Below are 22,561 nucleotides of genomic sequence, written 5' to 3' on the forward strand. Positions count from 1 at the left end.
GTAAACAGGAGAGAGGTTACCATGGCAACAGCCCTTAAAATTATACAATTAAAACATTCAGCATCAGCTGCTTTGTGACACTTGTATTATCTATTCTAAATCTCCGGTTCTCCCAGTTGTATTTCTAGCGGATTCGACTAATCCGTTAAAAATACGACGTATTAGTAAACATTAAAGCATCGTAATATGGACGTTTTGCCTCGATAGCTTAGGACGGTTGATTGGGTTCGCACGTTTCTGTGTAGATACAACAGTTGCATTTTTTACGGTGTGGCAGAGTGGGAGATTATGTATGCAATGTATTTATTTTCATGTGGGGTCATGTGTCATTAAGGTCTCGTGGGGTCATGTGTCATTAAGGTCTCGTGGGGTCATGTGTCATTCTGGTCTCTTGGGGTCATGTGTCATTCTGGTCTCTTGGGGTCATGTGTCATTAAGGTCAACTGGAGTCATGGGGTCATGTGTCATTAAGGTCAACTGGAGTCATGGGGTCATGTGTCATTATAGTCTCTTGGGGTCATGTATCATTCTGGTCTTTTGGGGTCATGTGTCATTATGGTCTTGGGGTCATGTGTCATGTGTCATTATGGTCAGTTGATGTACAGTGATGTATGGTCCCACAATTCAGCAGTGGTCCTGTTAAGAACGTCCCGTCATATCACGGGGGTTATTCAATCGCCTAATCGAAATTAATCGATTGGCTCAAATTTGTTAGTAATGATTAATCTACAATGATTAGTTATAACAAGGTCCAGCCTAACTGAAACTGGTGGGTTAGGCTTCAGTGGCGACATGGTAGGCTCTTTTTTTTTGTTGACTAGAGTTGGTCCAGAGAGAATGGACTTGAGAATGGTCCAGGACGGACCGAAACGTCGTCGTCCCTTCACCTTCTAGTGTGTGGTCTGGTCAACATACATCAGCCACGTTATTGTGACTCATCGCCTGCATATGGTAGGCTCTAGTGCTGCTCTAGACCTCTAGGGTATATGGTGAAATATATACCCTTGGACTTCTCCAAGGGTATATATTTCTCCTTGGAGAGGAGAAATTTCCAAGGAAAGTCCAAGGAAATTTCTCCTTGGACTTCTCCTGCCGAATAATTACAGAGTAGTATACTGCAACTACTATATGAGGCATACAGTAGTATACACATTCGCTCCCCGGTGGAGGCGGAAACAAATGGGCAGAGTTTCTTTCATCCTGATGCCCCTGTTACCTAGCAGTAAATAGGTACCTGGGAGTTAAACAGCTGCTACGGGCTGCTTCCTGGGGATGTGTAACAAAAAGGAGGCCTGGTCGAGGACCGGGCCGTGGGGATGCTAAGCCCCGAAATCATCTCAATATATCCTCAAGATAACCCTAATTAATCTAACCTAACCTAAGCTAACCTAACCTATCTTAACCTAACCTAACTAACCTAACCTATCTTAACCTAACCTAACTAACCTAACCTATCTTAACCTAACCTAACTAACCTAACCTATCTTAACCTAACCTAACTAACCTAACCTATCTTAACCTAACCTAGCCTATCTTAACCTAACCTAACCTAACCTATAAAGATAGGTTAGGTTAGGTTAGGTTAGGTATGACATATGTTGTTTATGTTGATTATATATATATATATATATATATATATATATATATATATATATATATATATATATATATATATATATATATATATGTCGTACCTAGTAGCCAGAACTCACTTCTCAGCCTACTATGCAAGGCCCGATTTGCCTAATAAGCCAAGTTTTCCTGAATTAATATATTTTCTCTAATTTTTTTCTCATGAAATGATAAAGCTACCCATTTCATTATGTATGAGGTCAATTTTTTTTATTGGAGTTAAAATTAACGTATTTATATGACCGAACCTAACCAACCCTACCTAACCTAACCTAACCTATCTTTATAGGTTAGGTTAGGTTAGGTGGCCGAAAAAAGTTAGGTTAGGTTAGGTAGGTTAGGTAGTCGAAAAACAATTAATTCATGAAAACTTGGCTTATTAGGCAAATTGGGCCTTGCATAGTAGGCTGAGAAGTGCGTTCTGGCTACTAGGTACGACATATATATATATATATATATATATATATATATATATATATATATATATATATATATATATATATATATATATATATATATATATATAAAGCACAAAAAATATTCAAGGAAGGGGGTGGTAGGAGAAAAGCACACAGAAACTGTATTGGAGGGGATCTAAACATTCCCTCTAATGCGTTATGCGTGGTTTCCTCCGAGGCTATGGGTCCCCCTTCTTCCAGCTAGAGGTGGTACTCCCTTCCCTATATATATATATATATATATATATATATATATATATATATATATATATATATATATATATATATATATATATATATATATATATATATATATATATATATAAATATAGGTAGTGATCATGTCTCCCCTTACTCTTCTGTCTTTCAGTGTCGTAAGGTGCATTTCCCACAGCCTTTCCTCGTAACTCATGCCTCTTAGTTCTGGGACTAGTCTAGTAGCATACCTCTGAACTTTTTCCAGCTTCGTCTTGTGATTGACAAGGTACGGGCTCCATGCTGGGGGCTGGGGCTGCATACTCCAGGATTGGTCTTACATATGTGGTATACAAGATTCTGAAAGATTCCTTACACAGGTTCCTGAAGGCTGTTCTGATGTTAGCCAGCCTTTGTGTTGCTCACGTGGCCCCACAAAAAGGAGGTGATTTGATAAAATAACTATGCCCAAGATTACCATCAAAATGCCGTCGGAATGATGAACAAATAGCCTCGGTTACCGTTATCTTTTGTATGGTCACTAATGGTCGAGTGGTTAAGGTCTCCTGTACACCAGTTGCAAAGTGCTCCGGGCAGTATGGGTTCAAGTCACTTCTGGGGTGTGGAGTTTTCAGTTGCATATATGCCTGGGGACCATTCAGGCTTGTTCGCATATATATATATGTATATATATATATATATATATATATATATATATATATGTATATATATATATATATATATATATATATATATATATATATATATATATATATATATATATACATATATATATAGGGGGGTACCACCACTGGTGCAATTATAGGGACCCACAGCCTCAGAGAAGGGAACACAGAGCATTCAGGGAAAAACTTGCCATTTAACTCTGAATACGTAAGAGTGTTCGCTTCTCCTACCACCCCCCTTTTTTTTATAGTGTACACTTTATTATGCAAGGTTATACAGTTACATATCTGATTTTATACAAAAAATTAACATTAAGAGCACAAAAAAAAGTTCGCTTCCTAGAGGCTGTAGATTTCCTCGAACTCCTCCGACGCCGGGCATGAACCGAGGATGCAGCGAGCATTCCCCCTCTGGATCGCGACACTGAGGCGCTGAAAGAGAAAACTTGCTGTTCTAGGGTCTCTTGTGGTGTCAATGAGCTTGGAACCAAGATCCTTAAGAAACCTTCTTGCACTCTCTCCCCATGGGCCTAGGGTCTCAGACCCTATTGGAACAAAGTTGTACCGATGATCTAATTGCCTGTACTTGGCTGACTTGTGTCTTTCTCTGCGTGTCGCCGCGGCTCCTGCTGTGCCGGCAGAGAGGTTGATGTATGTGGTTGCCAGGGTGGATACACAAGTATAGTCCCATGCCAACTGTCTGCCACCCTTCCACGGTCGCAGTGTGATTCCGTCTGGTCGGCCGGCAAAGCTAACAGAGTCACGGTTCAGTAGATTGCGGGGCTCTCTCTCCGCTGGACACTGAGCAGAGGCAAGGCTTCTTTTAATGATGTCATTGACTTCGTCGTGTCTAGTGTGCCAACCACCAGATTTTCCACAGTGCAGGCCATGCAATCCATATTCGTCAGCATCTGCCTCGCCGCAAATACACCTATGAACAGTGTGGATAGGGGCAGCAAGACGGAGAGCGACTGCAATACGGAGCTCCTGCGGATCAAGACGTGTGCCTGTCGCAGACGTAGGGACTGCCAAAAGGAAGTCCCCTGCATGGGGAGCCTGCACAGCTGTGAGGCGTGCACGATCACTGGGGGTGGGTTGTTGCTGCCTCCAGCAAAGCTCTGGCTTCTTTGTCTACAATGGGGCTGTCCCAACTGGATTGTTTCTTGGCTTTCGGCATGGCTGGTTTGAGTGCTGGGTCTGCCATGTATGTATATATATATATATATATATATATATATATATATATATATATATATATATATATATATATATATATATATATATATATATATACATATATCAGATATATTACATTTTCTCCTCAAGAACAGCAATATTAAAAAGACTAAAATTTTAGCTATGCAGAAAAAGTTACCAGCAAAGACTAAAAATATATAAAATTTTATTTTATTTAACCAAAAAGACAACAATTCCTATTTCGCCCAAGACCTGCCTCTGGGAGCCGAGGCTGCTGAGTGCTTGTGGCTGAGGACAGAAATTGGGCCCTTCAATCAACGCCTGCTGGGGTGGTGCCCCCCCCCCTCCCCCCTCTCTCTCCACCACTACCCTGCCCCCCTCCACCACTACCCTGCCTCCCTCCACCACTACCCTGCGTCCCTCCACCACTACCCCGCCTCCCTCCACCACTACCCCGCCTCCCTCCACCACTACCCTGCCTCCCTCCACCACTACCCTGCCTCCCTCCACCACTACCCCGCCTCCCTCCACCACTACCCTGCCTCCCTCCATCACTACCCTGCCCCCCTCCACCACTACCTTGCCTCCCTCCACCACTATCCTGCCTCCCTCCACCACTATCCTGCCTCCCTCCACCACTATCCTGCCTCCCTCCACCACTACCCCGCTTCTCTCCACCACTACCCCGCTTCCCTCCAACACTTAATCCGCACCATTTGTACCCAAGGTATTGGCCGGGTGGCGTCTCGCTCCAGTAAAGTTGACTTAATGAGATGCCTCGCTCTTCGATCCTTCCTTGTTTGGGTTCCTGTCTCTCAGTCTCTCTCAGTCTCTCAGGCTCAGTCTCTCAGTCTCTCTCAGGCTCTTTCAGTCTCTCTGTCTCTCAGTCTCTCAGTCTCTCAGTCTCAGGCTCTCAGTCTCTCAGGCTCTCAGTCTCTTTCAGTTTCAGTCTCTCTGTCTCTCAGTCTCTCTCAGTTTCAGTCTGTCTCTCAGTCTCTCTCAGTTTCAGTCTCTCTGTCTCTCAGTCACTCAGTCTCAGTCTCTCAGGCTCTCAGTCTCTCAGTCGCTCTTAGTCTCTCTGTCTCTCTATCTCTCAGTCTCTCTCAGTTTCAGTCTCTCAGTTTCACAGTCTCACAGTCTCTCAGGCTGGCTACGTGTGACAACTTGAGCTATAATGCTTGAGATATTTACAAGCAAAATTGTATTCTTTAATTATGCTGAGGACTAAAGTATACTTGCTGAGTGGTCAGTAATCAATGGTGATGTGCTTAATATGCCTTATGAGAGTGATACATCTTAATAACCCTCATAAGGTTGATTACCCTTAATAAGCCTCCTGAGATTGATAGGCCTTAATAACCCTCCAGAGGTTGAAGGGCCTTAATAACCCTCCAGAGGTTGACAGGCCATAATAACCCTCCAGAGGTTGAAGGGCCTTAATAACCCTCCAGAGGTTGACAGACCATAATGACCCTCCAGAGGTTGATAGGCCTTAATAACCCTCTAGAGGTTGATAGACCATAATAACCATGAATGCGTCTCATGTTTTAGGATTATATAACATTGTTTTGACTTGTTTTATGGGATTATAAAATAGTTTAACTTTTCATTTCTCGACATCAGCGATGATAAAAAAGAAATATTTGATGATAATGTTTCGTCTACGAATTATATTGTGGTTAAAGATATAGTAACCCAAGACTTACAAGCCGCCTCGTGTGTCTGAAATGTGTCTTGAGATGAAGGTGAGTGAAGGTGAGACTTGAAGGTGAGGCTTGTCTGGGATGGAGAGCGTGTTAGGGAGGATTGACTTGGAGCCATGAGGTTATCTTGAGGTTATCTTGAGATGATTTCGGGGCTTCAGTGTCCCCGCGGCCCGGTCCTCGACCAGGCCTCCACCCCCAGGAAGCAGCCCGTTACAGCTGACTAACACCCAGGTACCTATTTTACTGCTAGGTAACAGGGGCATAGGGTGAAAGAAACTCTGCCCATTGTTTCTCTCCGGCGCCCAGGATTGAACCTGAGACCACAGGATCACAAGTCCAGTGTGCTGTCCGCTCGGCCGATTAGCTCCTGAGTCGTTAGTCGTTAAGTTATGTTACGAGTCGTTAACTGTTCACACCCCGCTGTTCACGCAGCAGTAATTGGGTCCCATGGTTGTTAACCGATTGGTGGGACGAGTTTCAGTGGGTTAGAAACTAGTGGGTTAGCCTCATTAAAAAACTGATTAGACTGATATAAAAGCTAGAAAGACAGAAATTAGACTTACTAAACAGCATGGATTAAAGAGATCAGACATTAAACCACAAGCAAGAAATAGCTCAGTTTTCTCAACAGCAATAAGTAAGTACGTCAGACTTACTAAATATTAAGAAAAAGGAAACGGATGAGACCTTCTGAAATCATCAAGGGTTTATAAGACTTTAGGCACTTGAAAACTTTTCACCGAGCATTAATAGCTTTTCCTTGCAACTTTCTCTTACCTGTCGGACCATCCTTTCACTCCATCACTGGAAAATATATTAACTTGGCCCCAAGTAGCGTCCTTCACTCCTCTCTCCCTTAACTTCAATATTTCCCCCGTGACGCTTTTCCTTCTTACAAGGAAATATGAAATGATGAGGCCCTCTAATTGAGTGTTTTGTTGAGTGGAGCCAGAGGAGGTCAAGGGTCAGGCTAGTTGACTGTTCTGTGGAGCCAGAGGTCACTAGTGGTGGTCAAGGGTCAGGCTAGTTGACTGTTCTGCGGAGTCAGAGTTCACAAAAGGTGGTCAAGGGTCAGGCTAGTTGACTGTTCTGTGAAGCCAGAGGTCACTAGTGGTGGTCAAGGGTCAGGCTAGTTGACTGTTCTGTGGAGCCAGAGGTCACTAGTGGTGGTCAAGGGTCAGGCTAGTTGACTGTTCTGTGGAGTCAGAGGTCACGAGTGGTGGTCAGGGGTCAGGCTAGTTGACTGTTCTATGAAGCCAGAGGTCACGAGTGGTGGTCAGGGGTCAGGCTAGTTGACTATTTTGTGAAGCCAGAGGTCACTAGTGGTGGTCAAGGGTCAGGCTAGTTGACTGTTCTGTGGAGTCAGAGGTCACTAGTGGTGGTCAAGGGTCAGGCTAGTTGACTGTTATGTGGAGTCAGAGGTCACGAGTGGTGGTCAGGGGTCAGGCTAGTTGACTGTTCTGTGAAGCCAGAGGTCACGAGTGGTGGTCAGGGGTCAGGCTAGTTGACTATTTTGTGAAGCCAGAGGTCACTAGTGGTGGTCAAGGGTCAGGCTAGTTGACTGTTCTGTGGAGTCAGAGGTCACTAGTGGTGGTCAAGGGTCAGGCTAGTTGACTGTTCTGTGGAGTCAGAGGTCACGAGTGGTGGTCAAGGGTCAGGCTAGTTGACTGTTCTGTGGAGTCAGAGGTCACGAGTGGTGGTCAGGGGTCAGGCTAGTTGACTGTTCTGTGAAGCCAGAGGTCACGAGTGGTGGTCAGGGGTCAGGCTAGTTGACTATTTTGTGAAGCCAGAGGTCACTAGTGGTGGTCAAGGGTCAGGCTAGTTGACTGTTCTGTGGAGCCAGAGGTCACTAGTGGTGGTCAAGGGTCAGGCTAGTTGACTATTCAGTGGAGCCAGTGGTGGTCAAGGCTCAGGCTAGTTGACTATTCAGTGGAGCCAGTGGTGGTCAAAGGTGAGGCTAGTTGACTGTTCTGTGAAGCCAGAGGTCACTAGTGGTGGTCAGGGGTCAGGCTAGTTGACTGTTCTGTGGAACTATGGACAGGAACAATGGTCAAAGGTCATACTGATCGAATATTTTGTGGAATTTCACAAAAGACGGCGAAAGATCACACTGATCCTGGGTCAGTGTTGTGGAGTCAGGTGTCACGGAGGAAGGTCGCAGGTCATGAAGGCCCAGAGTGTTGTGTGAAGCCAGAGTCACAAAGGTCAAGGGTCAAACTGGTCGAGAGAGTTCCCACTGGTTGCATCCTTACCTTGTTATTTAAAATAATTAATCAGTATTTGCTCTGCTGAAAACAATACGTGAAATTATTTTGATATTATAGAATTATTACTATTAATGAAGGAATTAAAGTATTATGTCGTTGTAAAACTCCTAAATTACCTGGCATTCTCACTACTGAAAATAATATAAATTATGAGCTGTACCAATGCTGGGTGCTTTAATATAAGTCAATGTTATTATAATTTCAGGAATTCATGACATAATATGAGTTTGAGTTAGGGGGTTACAAAGGTATAGTCACTGACTTGTGTAATTTGTCTAGTGATTACAAAGGTACAGTCATTGACTGTTGTGTACTTTACCGTATTGATTACTGAGGTGCGATAACTATAATGAAAACTTTAGTGACAGTAGTTCTGTAATCACTAAGTAAAGTGCACATTGGTGAAAGAAGCCTTCAAGACAACACTAATGAAGCCTTGAATTATGAAGGTTTCCTTCGTTATTTATTAACCTGTTTTACGTTTTTCTTTGTCACCGAGATTGACTTGCTGAGTCTGTCTCTCACTCCCGCTCTCTCTCTCTCTCTCTCTCTCTCTCTCTCTCTCTCTCTCTCTCTCTCTCTCTCTCTCTCTCTCTCTCTCTCTCTCTCTCTCTCTCTATCTCCATGTCTCTCTCTCTCTCTCTCTCTCTATCTCCATGTCTCTCTCTCTCTCTCTCCCTCTCTCTCTCTCTCTCTCTCTCTCTCTCTCTCTCTCTCTCTCTCTCTCTCTCTCTCTCTCTCTATCTCCATGTCTCTCTCTCTCTCTCTCTCCCTCTCTCTCTCTCTCTCTCTCTCTCTCTCTCTCTCTCTCTCTCTCTCTCTCTCTCTCTATCTCCATGTCTCTCTCTCTCTCTCTCTCTCTCTCTCTCTCTCTCTCTCTCTCTCTCTCTCTCTCTCTCTCTCTATCTCCATGTCTCTCTCTCTCTCTCTCCCTCTCTCTCTCTCTCTCTCTCTCTCTCTCTCTCTCTCTCTCTCTCTCTCTCTCTCTCTCTCTCTCTCTCTCTCTCTCTCTGTCTCTCTCTCTCTGTCTCTGTCTCTCTCTCTCTCTTTGTCTTTTACCCTCGCTGTGTTTGTCTCCATCGATTTCTCTTTCTCTCTGATTGTCTCTTTCTATCTATCCTCCTCACTCTGTCTATCTCTCTCTATCAGTCTCTGATTTTCTCCCTAGCTATCTCTGTCTTTCTCTCCCGCTTCTTGTCTACCCCTTTCTGTCTCCGCTTATCACCCTGCCTCTCTGTCTCCGCTTATCACCCTGCCTCTCTGTCTCCGTCTTTCATATTGGCTCTCTGTCTCTCCGTCTGTCTTCCTCCTGTCGTCACGACAATGACAACCGACCAGCTGTCTTCTGATACTGTATTGGCTCTCTGGCCGGGTGCCCTCAGACGTGGCTGAAGTGAGGGGTCAGCCAGCGTCCAGCTCCCCTCACCCAAGACACCGTGAACCCGTCGACACTCTTCCTCTCCCTGGCTGTTCCTATCCGTGCCCCCTATCCCTGCCTATCCTGCCCCCCCTCCAGGCAGTGCTCACACAATACTACTTATGATTGTGCTGAGCCAAGTTACGGCCCCATTACGCAATCACCGTCCCCATTATCTCCTTCCCTATTATGGCGCCTCATGCCTTTGCTCAGTAGCTGCAGCGGCTGCTCTTGTGCCTCTCTTCTACTTCCAGTTGGCACCTGCTGCTTCCCTTGCCTCTCCTCTACCTCTAATGGGCACCTGGTGCTGCTGCTCTTCCTCTTATCTCTCCTCTACCTGCTGGCGCTGGGTCGCAGCTGCTCAGTACTACCTCATATTTTGCTGAAAAATCCCTACAAAACTTTCCTAATTCCGGCCTTGTTCCAAGTAGTGTTGCACTTCGCTCCATTGTGTTCATGCGGACCATTTTATCTGAGATCTGGTTAATTACTCCTTCACAAGCTGTAAGCAGCCATCACAATACATGAGCGTAAAGCTATAGATAGACATCACATCATACGTGACCTATCTTCGCCATCCTCAACTCAAACCCTCTCTACTTCCCTATCCTCTACTGTCCTGAACCCAAAGCCCCTTCCCTGCGTGTTTCTTGATATCCTGAAATCAACGCCCTATCCCTTCCTATCCTTATCTCCAAAGCGCTATCCCCCCTCCCTATCCTGAACTACGACTTGTACAGGCTGCTACACTGAAAGAAAATACAACTCCATAATAAGTTTAAAACTGAAAACACTAATGAGTCAAAAGGATCGTTGGCAGTAAATTATTTATTTGGCTCCGTAACAAGGAGGTCATCCGCACCAAACACACACAAACACTCAATATTCATCTAAACTTTGGGCTAGGCTTGTTAACCCAAAGAATCAAACCTGAAGGGATAGTGCAGTGCGGTCTTAAAGGAATTCAGGACATAATTCTAGAGCAGCTTTTTCGACCGTGGCTTCGCGAACAGAAAACAACACGAATATTTTTCAAATAAGCAACATAATTGTTAATGAAGTGTTTCTCTGTATATGATAAAATAATTTGTGGTTTGGTTAAAAAAAGGCATTGAAATGCACGTTGACATGACTGAAATGCACGTTGACATGACTGAAATGCACGTTGACATGACTGAAATGCACGTTGACATGACTGAAATGCACGTTGACATGACTGAAATGCACGTTGACATGACTGAAATGCACGTTGACATGAATGAAATGCACGTTGACATGACTGAAATGCACGTTGACATGACTGAAATGTACGTTGACATGACTGAAATGCACGTTGACATGACTGAAATGCACGTTGACATGACTGAAATGCACGTTGACATGACTGAAATGCACGTTGACATGACTGAAATGAACGTTGACATGACTGAAATGCACGTTGACATGACTGAAATGCACGTTGACATGACTGAAATGCACGTTGATATGACTGAAATGCACGTTGACATGACTGAAATGCACGTTGACATGACTGAAATGAACGTTGACATGACTGAAATGAACGTTGACATGACTGAAATGCACGTTGACATGACTGAAATGTACGTTGACATGACTGAAATGAACGTTGACATGATTGAAATGCACGTTGACATGACTGAAATGCACGTTGACATGACTGAAATGCACGTTGACATGATTGAAATGAACGTTGACAGGACTGAAATGCACGTTGACATGACTGAAATGTACGTTGACATGACTGAAATGAAAGTTGACATGACTGAAATGCACGTTGACATGACTGAAATGTACGTTGACATGACTGAAATGCACGTTGACATGACTGAAATGCACGTTGACATGACTGAAATGTACGTTGACATGACTGAAATGCACGTTGACATGACAAGAACGTTGCGTATCTATTATAAATGCATTGTTGTTGTACAATGGGATCGAAGCCTCGAAAACCTCCCAGATTCCCACCCCTGGACGTCCCTGGTTCGGAATCGTTGTTTTATAGGATTGGATTATCACGTTCTGACCCTTATAGCGTTACCAAAAAGAATGATTGTACACGCTACACTCATCCTCAAGGAAGGTATTACCTGTGGTTTACCTGGTGGTGATTTCGAGAGTTCTACTCCTTGCCTGTGGTCAGCCTTCCCTGGTGATTGTCTGGTCTGAGAGGCTATTTGTCTTTGTAGCTCTGCAGTCCACAGAGCCATCACAGCCTGACTGATCGGATAACTCTTGGAGAAATTTGTCCAGTTCTCTCCCGAAGGCTTCCTCTGTTCTTCCACGATGGGAGGGAAGGTGTAAGAATGTTCTCCTCCAAGAATGTAAGAATGTTCTCCTCCAACGTGATAGTGTTCAGTAGGTGGGTTAGAGGAAAGAATTAGTGTAGGCGCACTCTCGCCACAGCTTTTATAGTATGCTTTTCATGTCTATATAAACTCTAACGTAACTATGAGAACATCCGCTGGGGCTGTAAGGTGGCGGTGAAATTTTCTCATTGATATATATATATATATATATATATATATATATATATATATATATATATATATATATGTATATATATATACATATATATATATATATATATATATATATATATATATGTATATATATATATACTATATATATATATATATATATATATATATATATATATATATATAGTTAACAAATGGAATGCAGTAGGAAGTGATGTGGTGGAGACAGACTATTCACAGTTTCAAATGTGGATACGACAGAGCCCCCATAGGCTCAGAAACCTGTACACCAGTTGATTGACGGTTGAGAGGCGAGACCAAAGAGCCAGACCTCAACCCCCACAAGCACAACTAGGTGAGTATTCACACACACACACAAACATGGTACTAAAACAGGAACAACAGAAACATGCAGCATGAATATCAATGTAACTTTGACCAACGTGGAACCATCAACAGTGTTCCCGGCCGAGACCTGCTGCTCATGTCGCTTCTCTCACTATTAGAATAAAAACTAATGAAGCGATTTTCCTATAATTATTTATCAAATACGTTCCAATTAACTTCATGATTTGTTCTTATGGTCGAGATTATAAGCTAGGGGTGGATATATATATATATATATATATATATATATATATATATATATATATATATATATATATATATATATATATATATAAATATATATATATTTATATATATATATATATATATATATATATATATATATATATATATATATATATATATACAATTGAATCATAGAGTAATTGTGAAATGTGCGGGGGTGATATTCGCAGTGTCACTTCGCATCGTTTTCTTTGCCACAAATGCTGATGTGCTCATGTTGGGCACATACCCAGTAGGAATTACTGGGGGGGAAAAAAAATGGGTGAAACTAGCCCAATGCGTTTGTCTTCCAACCTCGGACAGACAGACAGACATTTCAGTTTATAGATATATAGGCGCCTCCCCGACAACTTTAATTATAGAATAAACTTGAGTTTCCCCCCAAAAAAACTTATTTAGCTGAGCTCGAGCGAGGGATTATAGAATATTTCTTGATATAATCAAGTTCTCAATGCTGTAGATATAATCCATGGATTATATCACTAATCTTGGCATTAGCGAAGGATTCTCTTTTTAGAATGAACCCAGACTCGTTCCGTGATTGGCTTAGAAATCATTACTACTCTCCCAGCTGTTTTGTGTTTACCTTTTTAGTGTTTGGGATTTTGTGAATTATAATTATGTTTACAGATATACATATAATCTCAATTTTCCTGCGGTTAATATATTTCTGTTGTTTAGATTTTGGTTTTCTGTGAAAGATTATCTTATATATGTGTTATTATGTCTTTAAGTCGACCCTGAAATGGTAGTACTTATAGTACTTATAGTACTTATAGTACTACCTTTTCGAACCAAAGTACCGTTCTGGTACCAAAGTTCTACCTGTCGAACAAACGTACTATAGTACGTTTTTTCGACAGTACCAGTAAGTAGTGATGGGCCACCAGCAAGTCACTTTTTGTACTTTTGCGCTGAAAACCAGTCCTAGTATTGCTTATATATGTACTATATTCGGCCTAGGATAAAGTGTATTTGCCTAAGATTGCTAGAAAAGGTTAGGTTAGGTTAGGTTAGGTTAGGTTAGGTTAGGTTAGGTTAAGTCTAATATTTGTATTGTAGGTAAAGTTTCTGGTTTGTCCAAATTCACTTACAGAAAATTCAAGTTTCTGGTGGTCCGTCACAACACATTGACACTTTCTGGTGGTCCACCACAATATATTGATACTTTCTGGTGGTCCACCACAACACATTGACACTTTCTGGTGGTCCACCACAACACATTGACACTTTCTGGTGGTCCGTCACAACATATTGATACTTTCTGGTGGTCCACCACAACACATTGACACTTTCTGGTGGTCCACCACAACACATTGATACTTTCTGGTGGTCCATCACAACACATTGACACTTTCTGGTGGTCCACCACAACATATTGACACTTTCTGGTGGTCCACCACAACACATTGATACTTTCTGGTGGTCCACCACAACACATTGATACTTTCTGGTGGTCCACCACAACATATTGATACTTTCTGGTGGTCCACCACAACACATTGATACTTTCTGGTGGTCCACCACAACACATTGATACTTTCTGGTGGTCCACCACAACATATTGATACTTTCTGGTGGTCCACCACAACACATTGATACTTTCTGGTGGTCCACCACAACATATTGATACTTTCTGGTGGTCCATCACAACACATTGATACTTTCTGGTGGTCCACCACAACATATTGATACTTTCTGGTGGTCCACCACAACACATTGACACTTTCTGGTGGTCCACCACAACACATTGACACTTTCTGGTGGTCCGTCACAACACATTGACACTTTCTGGTGGTCCATCACAACACATTGACACTTTCTGGTGGTCCGTCACAACACATTGATACTTTCTGGTGGTCCACCACAACACATTGACACTTTCTGGTGGTCCATCACAACACATTGACACTTTCTGGTGGTCCATCACAACACATTGACACTTTCTGGTGGTCCGTCACAACACATTGATACTTTCTGGTGGTCCACCACAACACATTGATACTTTCTGGTGGTCCACCACAACACATTGATACTTTCTGGTGGTCCGTCACAACACATTGACACTTTCTGGTGGTCCGTCACAACACATTGACACTTTCTGGTGGTCCATCACAACACATTGATACTTTCTGGTGGTCCACCACAACACATTGATACTTTCTGGTGGTCCGTCACAACACATTGATACTTTCTGGTGGTCCACCACAACACATTGATACTTTCTGGTGGTCCACCACAACATATTGATACTTTCTGGTGGTCCACCACAACACATTGATACTTTCTGGTGGTCCGTCACAACACATTGATACTTTCTGGTGGTCCACCACAACACATTGATACTTTCTGGTGGTCCACCACAACATATTGATACTTTCTGGTGGTCCACCACAACACATTGATACTTTCTGGTGGTCCACCACAACATATTGATACTTTCTGGTGGTCCATCACAACACATTGATACTTTCTGGTTGTCCACCACAACATATTGATACTTTCTGGTGGTCCACCACAACACATTGACACTTTCTGGTGGTCCACCACAACACATTGACACTTTCTGGTGGTCCGTCACAACACATTGACACTTTCTGGTGGTCCATCACAACACATTGACACTTTCTGGTGGTCCGTCACAACACATTGATACTTTCTGGTGGTCCACCACAACACATTGACACTTTCTGGTGGTCCATCACAACACATTGACACTTTCTGGTGGTCCATCACAACACATTGACACTTTCTGGTGGTCCGTCACAACACATTGATACTTTCTGGTGGTCCACCACAACACATTGATACTTTCTGGTGGTCCACCACAATACATTGATACTTTCTGGTGGTCCACCACAACACATTGATACTTTCTGGTGGTCCGTCACAACACATTGACACTTTCTGGTGGTCCGTCACAACACATTGACACTTTCTGGTGGTCCACCACAACACATTGACACTTTCTGGTGGTCCACCACAACACATTGACACTTTCTGGTGGTCCACCACAACACATTGACACTTTCTGGTGGTCCGTCACAACACATTGACACTTTCTGGTGGTCCACCACAATATATTGATACTTTCTGGTGGTCCGTCACAACACATTGACACTTTCTGGTGGTCCACCACAACACATTGACACTTTCTGGTGGTCCGTCACAACACATTGACACTTTCTGGTGGTCCATCACAACACATTGATACTTTCTGGTGGTCCACCACAACACATTGATACTTTCTGGTGGTCCGTCACAACACATTGATACTTTCTGGTGGTCCGTCACAACACATTGACACTTTCTGGTGGTCCGTCACAACACATTGACACTTTCTGGTGGTCCACCACAACACATTGACACTTTCTGGTGGTCCACCACAACACATTGACACTTTCTGGTGGTCCGTCACAACACATTGACACTTTCTGGTGGTCCACCACAACACATTGACACTTTCTGGTGGTCCACCACAACACATTGACACTTTCTGGTGGTCCGTCACAACACATTGACACTTTCTGGTGGTCCACCACAATATATTGATACTTTCTGGTGGTCCGTCACAACACATTGACACTTTCTGGTGGTCCACCACAAGACATTGACACTTTCTGGTGGTCCACCACAACACATTGACACTTTCTGGTGGTCCGTCACAACACATTGACACTTTCTGGTGGTCCACCACAACACATTGACACTTTCTGGTGGTCCGTCACAACACATTGACACTTTCTGGTGGTCCACCACAATATATTGATACTTTCTGGTGGTCCGTCACAACACATTGACACTTTCTGGTGGTCCATCACAACACATTGACACTTTCTGGTGGTCCACCACAATATATTGATACTTTCTGGTGGTCCGTCACAACACATTGATACTTTCTGGTGGTCCATCACAACACATTGACACTTTCTGGTGGTCCGTCACAACACATTGACACTTTCTGGTGGTCCGTCACAACACATTGACACTTTCTGGTGGTCCGTCACAACACATTGATACTTTCTGGTGGTCCACCACAACACATTGACACTTTCTGGTGGTCCACCACAACACATTGACACTTTCTGGTGGTCCGTCACAACACATTGACACTTTCTGGTGGTCCACCACAACACATTGACACTTTCTGGTGGTCCACCACAACACATTGACACTTTCTGGTGGTCCGTCACAACACATTGACACTTTCTGGTGGTCCATCACAACACATTGACACTTTCTGGTGGTCCACCACAATATATTGGTACTTTCTGGTGGTCCATCACAATATATTGGTACTTTCTGGTGGTCCATCACAACACATTGATACTTTCTGGTGGTCCACCACAATATATTGGTACTTTCTGGTGGTCCATCACAATATATTGGTACTTTCTGGTGGTCCATGACAATATATTGATACTTTCTGGTGGTCCACCACAACACATTGGTACTTTCTGGTGGTCCATCACAGCATATTGGCACTTTCTGGTGGTCCACCACAACACATTGGTACTTTTGCCCAAATAGTTACTATAAGTACTATCATGTCAGGAGGATGGGGGCTACTTTAATTATGTATTCTTTATACATTAGTATATTTTGAGCTTAGTATATACATGAAGATATTCCGTGTTTGTACAGTAACGTGTATTAATATACTCTGTAGAAAATATGCTGAAAATATTAAGAAAACGTCACTAAATACATTATCATATCTTCACATAAAAGTGACGTTCATATTGGAAAAGTCGCTCGCTTACTAGAGTCTGTGAGAACAAATTAACATCAACAAATCCTCACATCATCAGCAAATCTTCACATCATCAACAAATCTTCACATCATCAACAAATCTTCACATCATCAGCAAATCTTCACATCATCAACAAATCTTCACATCATCAGCAAATCTTCAAATCATCAGCAAATTGTCCTCTCAACATAAACTCTATCATCTCAACTTTCTGAAGCTCTCCAATAAACGATTAGATCTTTTATGGTGATTCGATTTTTGCTTCCTTGTTGAACCAATACCTTCCAGTCGATGATGTACTCACCTAGTTATGCTTGCGGGGGTTGAGCTTCGGCAGTTTGGTCCTGCCTCTCAACTGTCAATCAATTGGTGAGCAGATTCCTGAGCCTATTGGGCTCTTATTAGATGTACATATGATAGAGCCCAATAGACTCAGGAATCTCAAGGAAGGGGGGGCATATGGAACAAAAGTCGAATCACTATAAAGGATCGAATCGCTTATTGGAGACCTTTAGAAGGACGACATGATAGTTTATGCTGAAAGGAAGATTTAGGATACTCTTAAGATATATACTCTTGTTGTGTACCGTTGACCGATATTTTGAGGGATACTCTTGGGCATATCCTTGAGGGTTACTCAAAAGGTATACCTTTGTGGAATATTTTTGACGTATTGTCTACAGGGATACCCCCTGGGTGTAGAGCAGCCATCACAAGCCAGATGTAGCAAGGTTTACAGTTTAGTAAACTAGAATAGAACCCCCAATTGCAAATAAAGGTTTACGAAACACTATAATGTGACCCCCAAGGACCAGACACTATAATGTGTCCCCCGAGGACCAGACACTATAATGTGTCCCCCAAGGACCAGACACTATAATGTGTCCCCCAAGGACCAGACACATGTGTCCCCAAGGACCAGACACTATAATGTGTCCCCCAAGGACCAGACACTATAATGTGTCCCCCAAGGACCAGACACAATAATGTGTCCTCAAGGACCAGACACTATAATGTGTCCCCCAAGGACCAGACACTATAATGTGTCTCCAAGGACCAGACACTATAATGTGTCCCCCGAGGACCAGACACTATAATGTGTCCCCCAAGGACCAGACACTATAATGTGTCCCCAAGGACCAGACACTATAATGTGTCCCCAAGGACCAGACACAATAATGTGTCCCCCAAGGACCAGACACTATAATGTGTCCCCAAGGACCAGACACTATAATGTGTCCCCCCAAGGACCAGACACTATAATGTATCCCCCAAGGACCAGACACTATAATGTGTCCTCAAGGACCAGACACTATAATGTGTCCCCCAAGGACCAGACACTATAATGTGTCCCCAAGGACCAGACACTATAATGTGTCCCCCAAGGACCAGACACATGTGTCCCCAAGGACCAGACACTATAATGTGTCCCCCAAGGATCAGACACTATAATGTGTCCCCCAAGGACCAGACACATGTGTCCCCAAGGACCAGACACTATAATGTGTCCCCCAAGGACCAGACACATGTGTCCCCAAGGACCAGACACTATAATGTGTCCCCCAAGGACCAGACACTATAATGTGTCCCCCAAGGACCAGACACAATAATGTGTCCTCAAGGACCAGACACTATAATGTGTCCCCCAAGGACCAGACACATGTGTCCTCAAGGACCAGACACTATAATGTGTCCCCCAAGGACCAGACACATGTGTCCTCAAGGACCAGACACTATAATGTGTCCCCCAAGGACCAGACACTATAATGTGTCTCCAAGGACCAGACACTATAATGTGTCCTCAAGGACCAGACACTATAATGTGTCCTCAAGGACCAGACACTAATGTGTCCCCCAAGGACCAGACACATGTGTCTCCAAGGACCAGACACTATAATGTGTCCTCAAGGACCAGACACTATAATGTGTCCCCCAAGGACCAGACACTATAATGTGTCCCCAAGGACCAGACACTATAATGTGTCCCCCAAGGACCAGACACTATAATGTGTCCCCCGAGGACCAGACACTATAATGTGTCCCCCGAGGACCAGACACAATAATGTGTCCTCAAGGACCAGACACTATAATGTGTCCCCACGGACCAGTCATATGTGTCCCCAAGGACCAGACACTATAATGTGTCCCCCGAGGACCAGACACAATAATGTGTCCTCAAGGACTAGACACTATAATGTGTCCCCACGGACCAGTCATATGTGTCCCCAAGGACCAGACACTATAATGTGTCTCCCAAGGACCAAACACTATAATGTGTCTCCAAGGACCAGACACTATAATGTGTCCCCACGGACCAGTCATGTGTGTCCCCACGGACCAATCATATGTGTCCCCACGGACCAGTCATATGTGTCCCCAAGGACCAGACACTATAATGTGTCTCCAAGGACCAGACACTATAATGTGTCCCCAAGGACACATTATAGTGTCATGACATGACACATTTCTCCCAAGTAAGAAACAGGTTCATTGCTAAACCGTCTTTTTCGTAACATAAGTGAGAGATGAAGCATGTCATGGCTCCGTAAGAGACAAGCTTACCCATGCTAACGGAACTACAACACTACAAATGAACAAATCCACAAGGGCCGTGGCGAGGATTCGAACCTGCGTCCGAGAGCATCCCAGACGCTGCCTTAATCGCCTGAGCTACGACATGGTCAAAAGAGTTGAAACCGAAGTGGATTTGTTCATTTGATGCATCACGCAATTGTGATTTCTGTGTGTTACAACACTACAATTTGCCCCGTAATAGAGTAGCTAAATATTTCCATATGAAAACACAATAAGAAAGCGTTACCAAATTGGGTCATATTATCACCCAATTAGAGTCATAGCTGGAAGAGTATTTACTCATTATGATCAGACAAATACGTTAATGTGTGAAAATATTGAGGCTGAGCGATTACTATTAACATCTGTATTTACAAAATTAACATGTAATTTTGCCTGTTCAGAGTAATTCAATTAGGACTTATTGCATAGGAATGTTACTCATATCTACAGGGCAGAAGATCATGCATTAGACAATAGGTCTGAAGAGTATATTTAAACATACAAGTATTTCATGAGATTACAATCTACTTCATCAGATATAAAACATGTTTAATTTACGAATTTGTCAATAAGAACATAAGAATGAAGGTGTGCTGCAGAAGGCCTATTGGCCCATACGAGGCAGCTCCTATCAAACTTTCAATAAAATGAAACTTTCCATTATTCACTGCCGCACAGGACAGGGATTGATGGATAGAGATGCAGCTTAAAAAATATGGACACGCAAATTCAGGATAAATTGCTGGAATATCTTCCAATATTCCAGATTCAATTAATAGTTACAGAGTTGATTGTACAGTGGATCAGGGCTAAAACCTGTATAGTTTACCATTAAGTAACACGCTGTTCATGGAAACGTTTTAATGGTTCATCACCGAGTTTACAGGCTAAATATTCTGGAAGACTCAGCCATACCGTGGGATTGAACATCCGTCCGTGGGATCCGCAGGTACTCACAATACCAACTCAATCATGTACAGTTGTTTTTTACCCTGTTGTTAACCTGTAAAACCATCAGGTGTTAATCTCATTTACAGTAGCACCAACAATATTAACGGATTTAACTGGATCATTATTATCTTGTGTGCAGAACACTTCAATCAGACCCAAAATCTGGTTACAATATGTGATACAAAAAGAACTCTCTGACAATAATTGTTTAATAATGGTACGTAATTGTTGTCATGATTCTGTATTTTTTCGGGACGCAGATTTCAGTAATATATTCATCGCATAACCTCGTGTAATAGTACTCAATAGATAAATATATAAATCTAGCAAAGATAGGGCGCTCTGTATAAGCGAGATATTTGTTGATGATTCTAATATTACCTAACCTAACATAACATAACGTATCCAAGCTTTTGGCTAAGTCTCTTATTCCCTCAAACAAATCGCTTTATATAACAATTACATTTACACACACATATATATATATATATATATATATATATATATATATATATATATATATATATATATATATATATATATATATATATATATATATATGTTGTACCTAGTAGCCAGAACGTCGTACCTGGGCTACTATGCAAGGCCCAATTTGCCTAATAAGCCAAGTTTTCTGAATTTATATATTTTTCAAATTTTTTTCTTATGAAATGATAAATCTATCCATTTCATTATGCATAAGTTAATTTGTTTAAATTTGAGTTAAAACTAACGAAGATATATGACCGAACCTAACCTAACCTAACCTAACCTAACCTAACCTAACCTAAAGTAACCTAACCTAAACTAACACAACTAAGTCAATAAATTATGGTCTTAATGTAATATGATAATAATTCAAATAAACTAATTGGAAACAATTTATTGAAAATAAAGAAAATCACTCGGCCTATTAGGCAAATCGGGCCTTGCATAGTAGGCCGAGAAGTGCGTTTTGGATATATATATATATATATATATATATATATATATATATATATATATATATATATATATATATATATATATATATATATATATATAAAACTTGGCTTATTAGGCAAATTGCGCCTTGCATAGTAGGCTGAGAAGTGCGTTCTGGCTACTAGGTACGACATATATATATATATATATATATATATATATATATATATATATATATATATATAAATGTTCGTTTGTTGAAAATCACTAATCTCCGAAAGTTCATCACCGATTGCTTTGAAATTTTCACAGAACGTTCCATTCGCATCCGAGCAAGTTTTTATATACATACTATATTGATGTCACGTCTGTGATGGGAAAAATATGTTTTTTTTGAAAAACTGTGTTATTCATGTGTTTTTCATGTGAGGGAAATCTTCGAAACCTCTTTACCGATTTCTTTGAAATTTTGACACAACGTTACATTCGAATAGGCGCGTGTTTTTATATAATTAATATATACATGCCTCACCTGTGACAGGAAAAAAACATGCTGTTTTTGAAAAACAGCGCCATCTGTTGAATGTAAGAATGTAAGAGTGTGTGTGTGTGTAAATCACGAAAATTAACACGTGATGAAAAATATGACAGTGTCAGACCACG

General features: G+C 42.2%; 2 protein-coding genes across 2 annotated transcripts in view; both read left to right on the forward strand.

The window, feature by feature from the left end:
• Window positions 1-22,561, forward strand: part of LOC123757940 (uncharacterized) — a 444,009-nt gene that overhangs the window by 287,521 nt on the left and 133,927 nt on the right. The gene's annotated exons all lie outside the window — the stretch shown is intronic.
• LOC138372808 (uncharacterized) lies at window positions 10,687-11,748 on the forward strand. Its single transcript, XM_069338468.1, has one exon. It carries the CDS (start codon window positions 10,687-10,689, stop codon window positions 11,746-11,748), a length of 1,062 nt encoding a protein of 353 aa, XP_069194569.1.

The sequence above is a fragment of the Procambarus clarkii genome, chromosome 40 (genome assembly GCF_040958095.1).
Source record: "Procambarus clarkii isolate CNS0578487 chromosome 40, FALCON_Pclarkii_2.0, whole genome shotgun sequence".
Taxonomy (NCBI): Eukaryota; Metazoa; Arthropoda; class Malacostraca; order Decapoda; family Cambaridae; genus Procambarus; species Procambarus clarkii.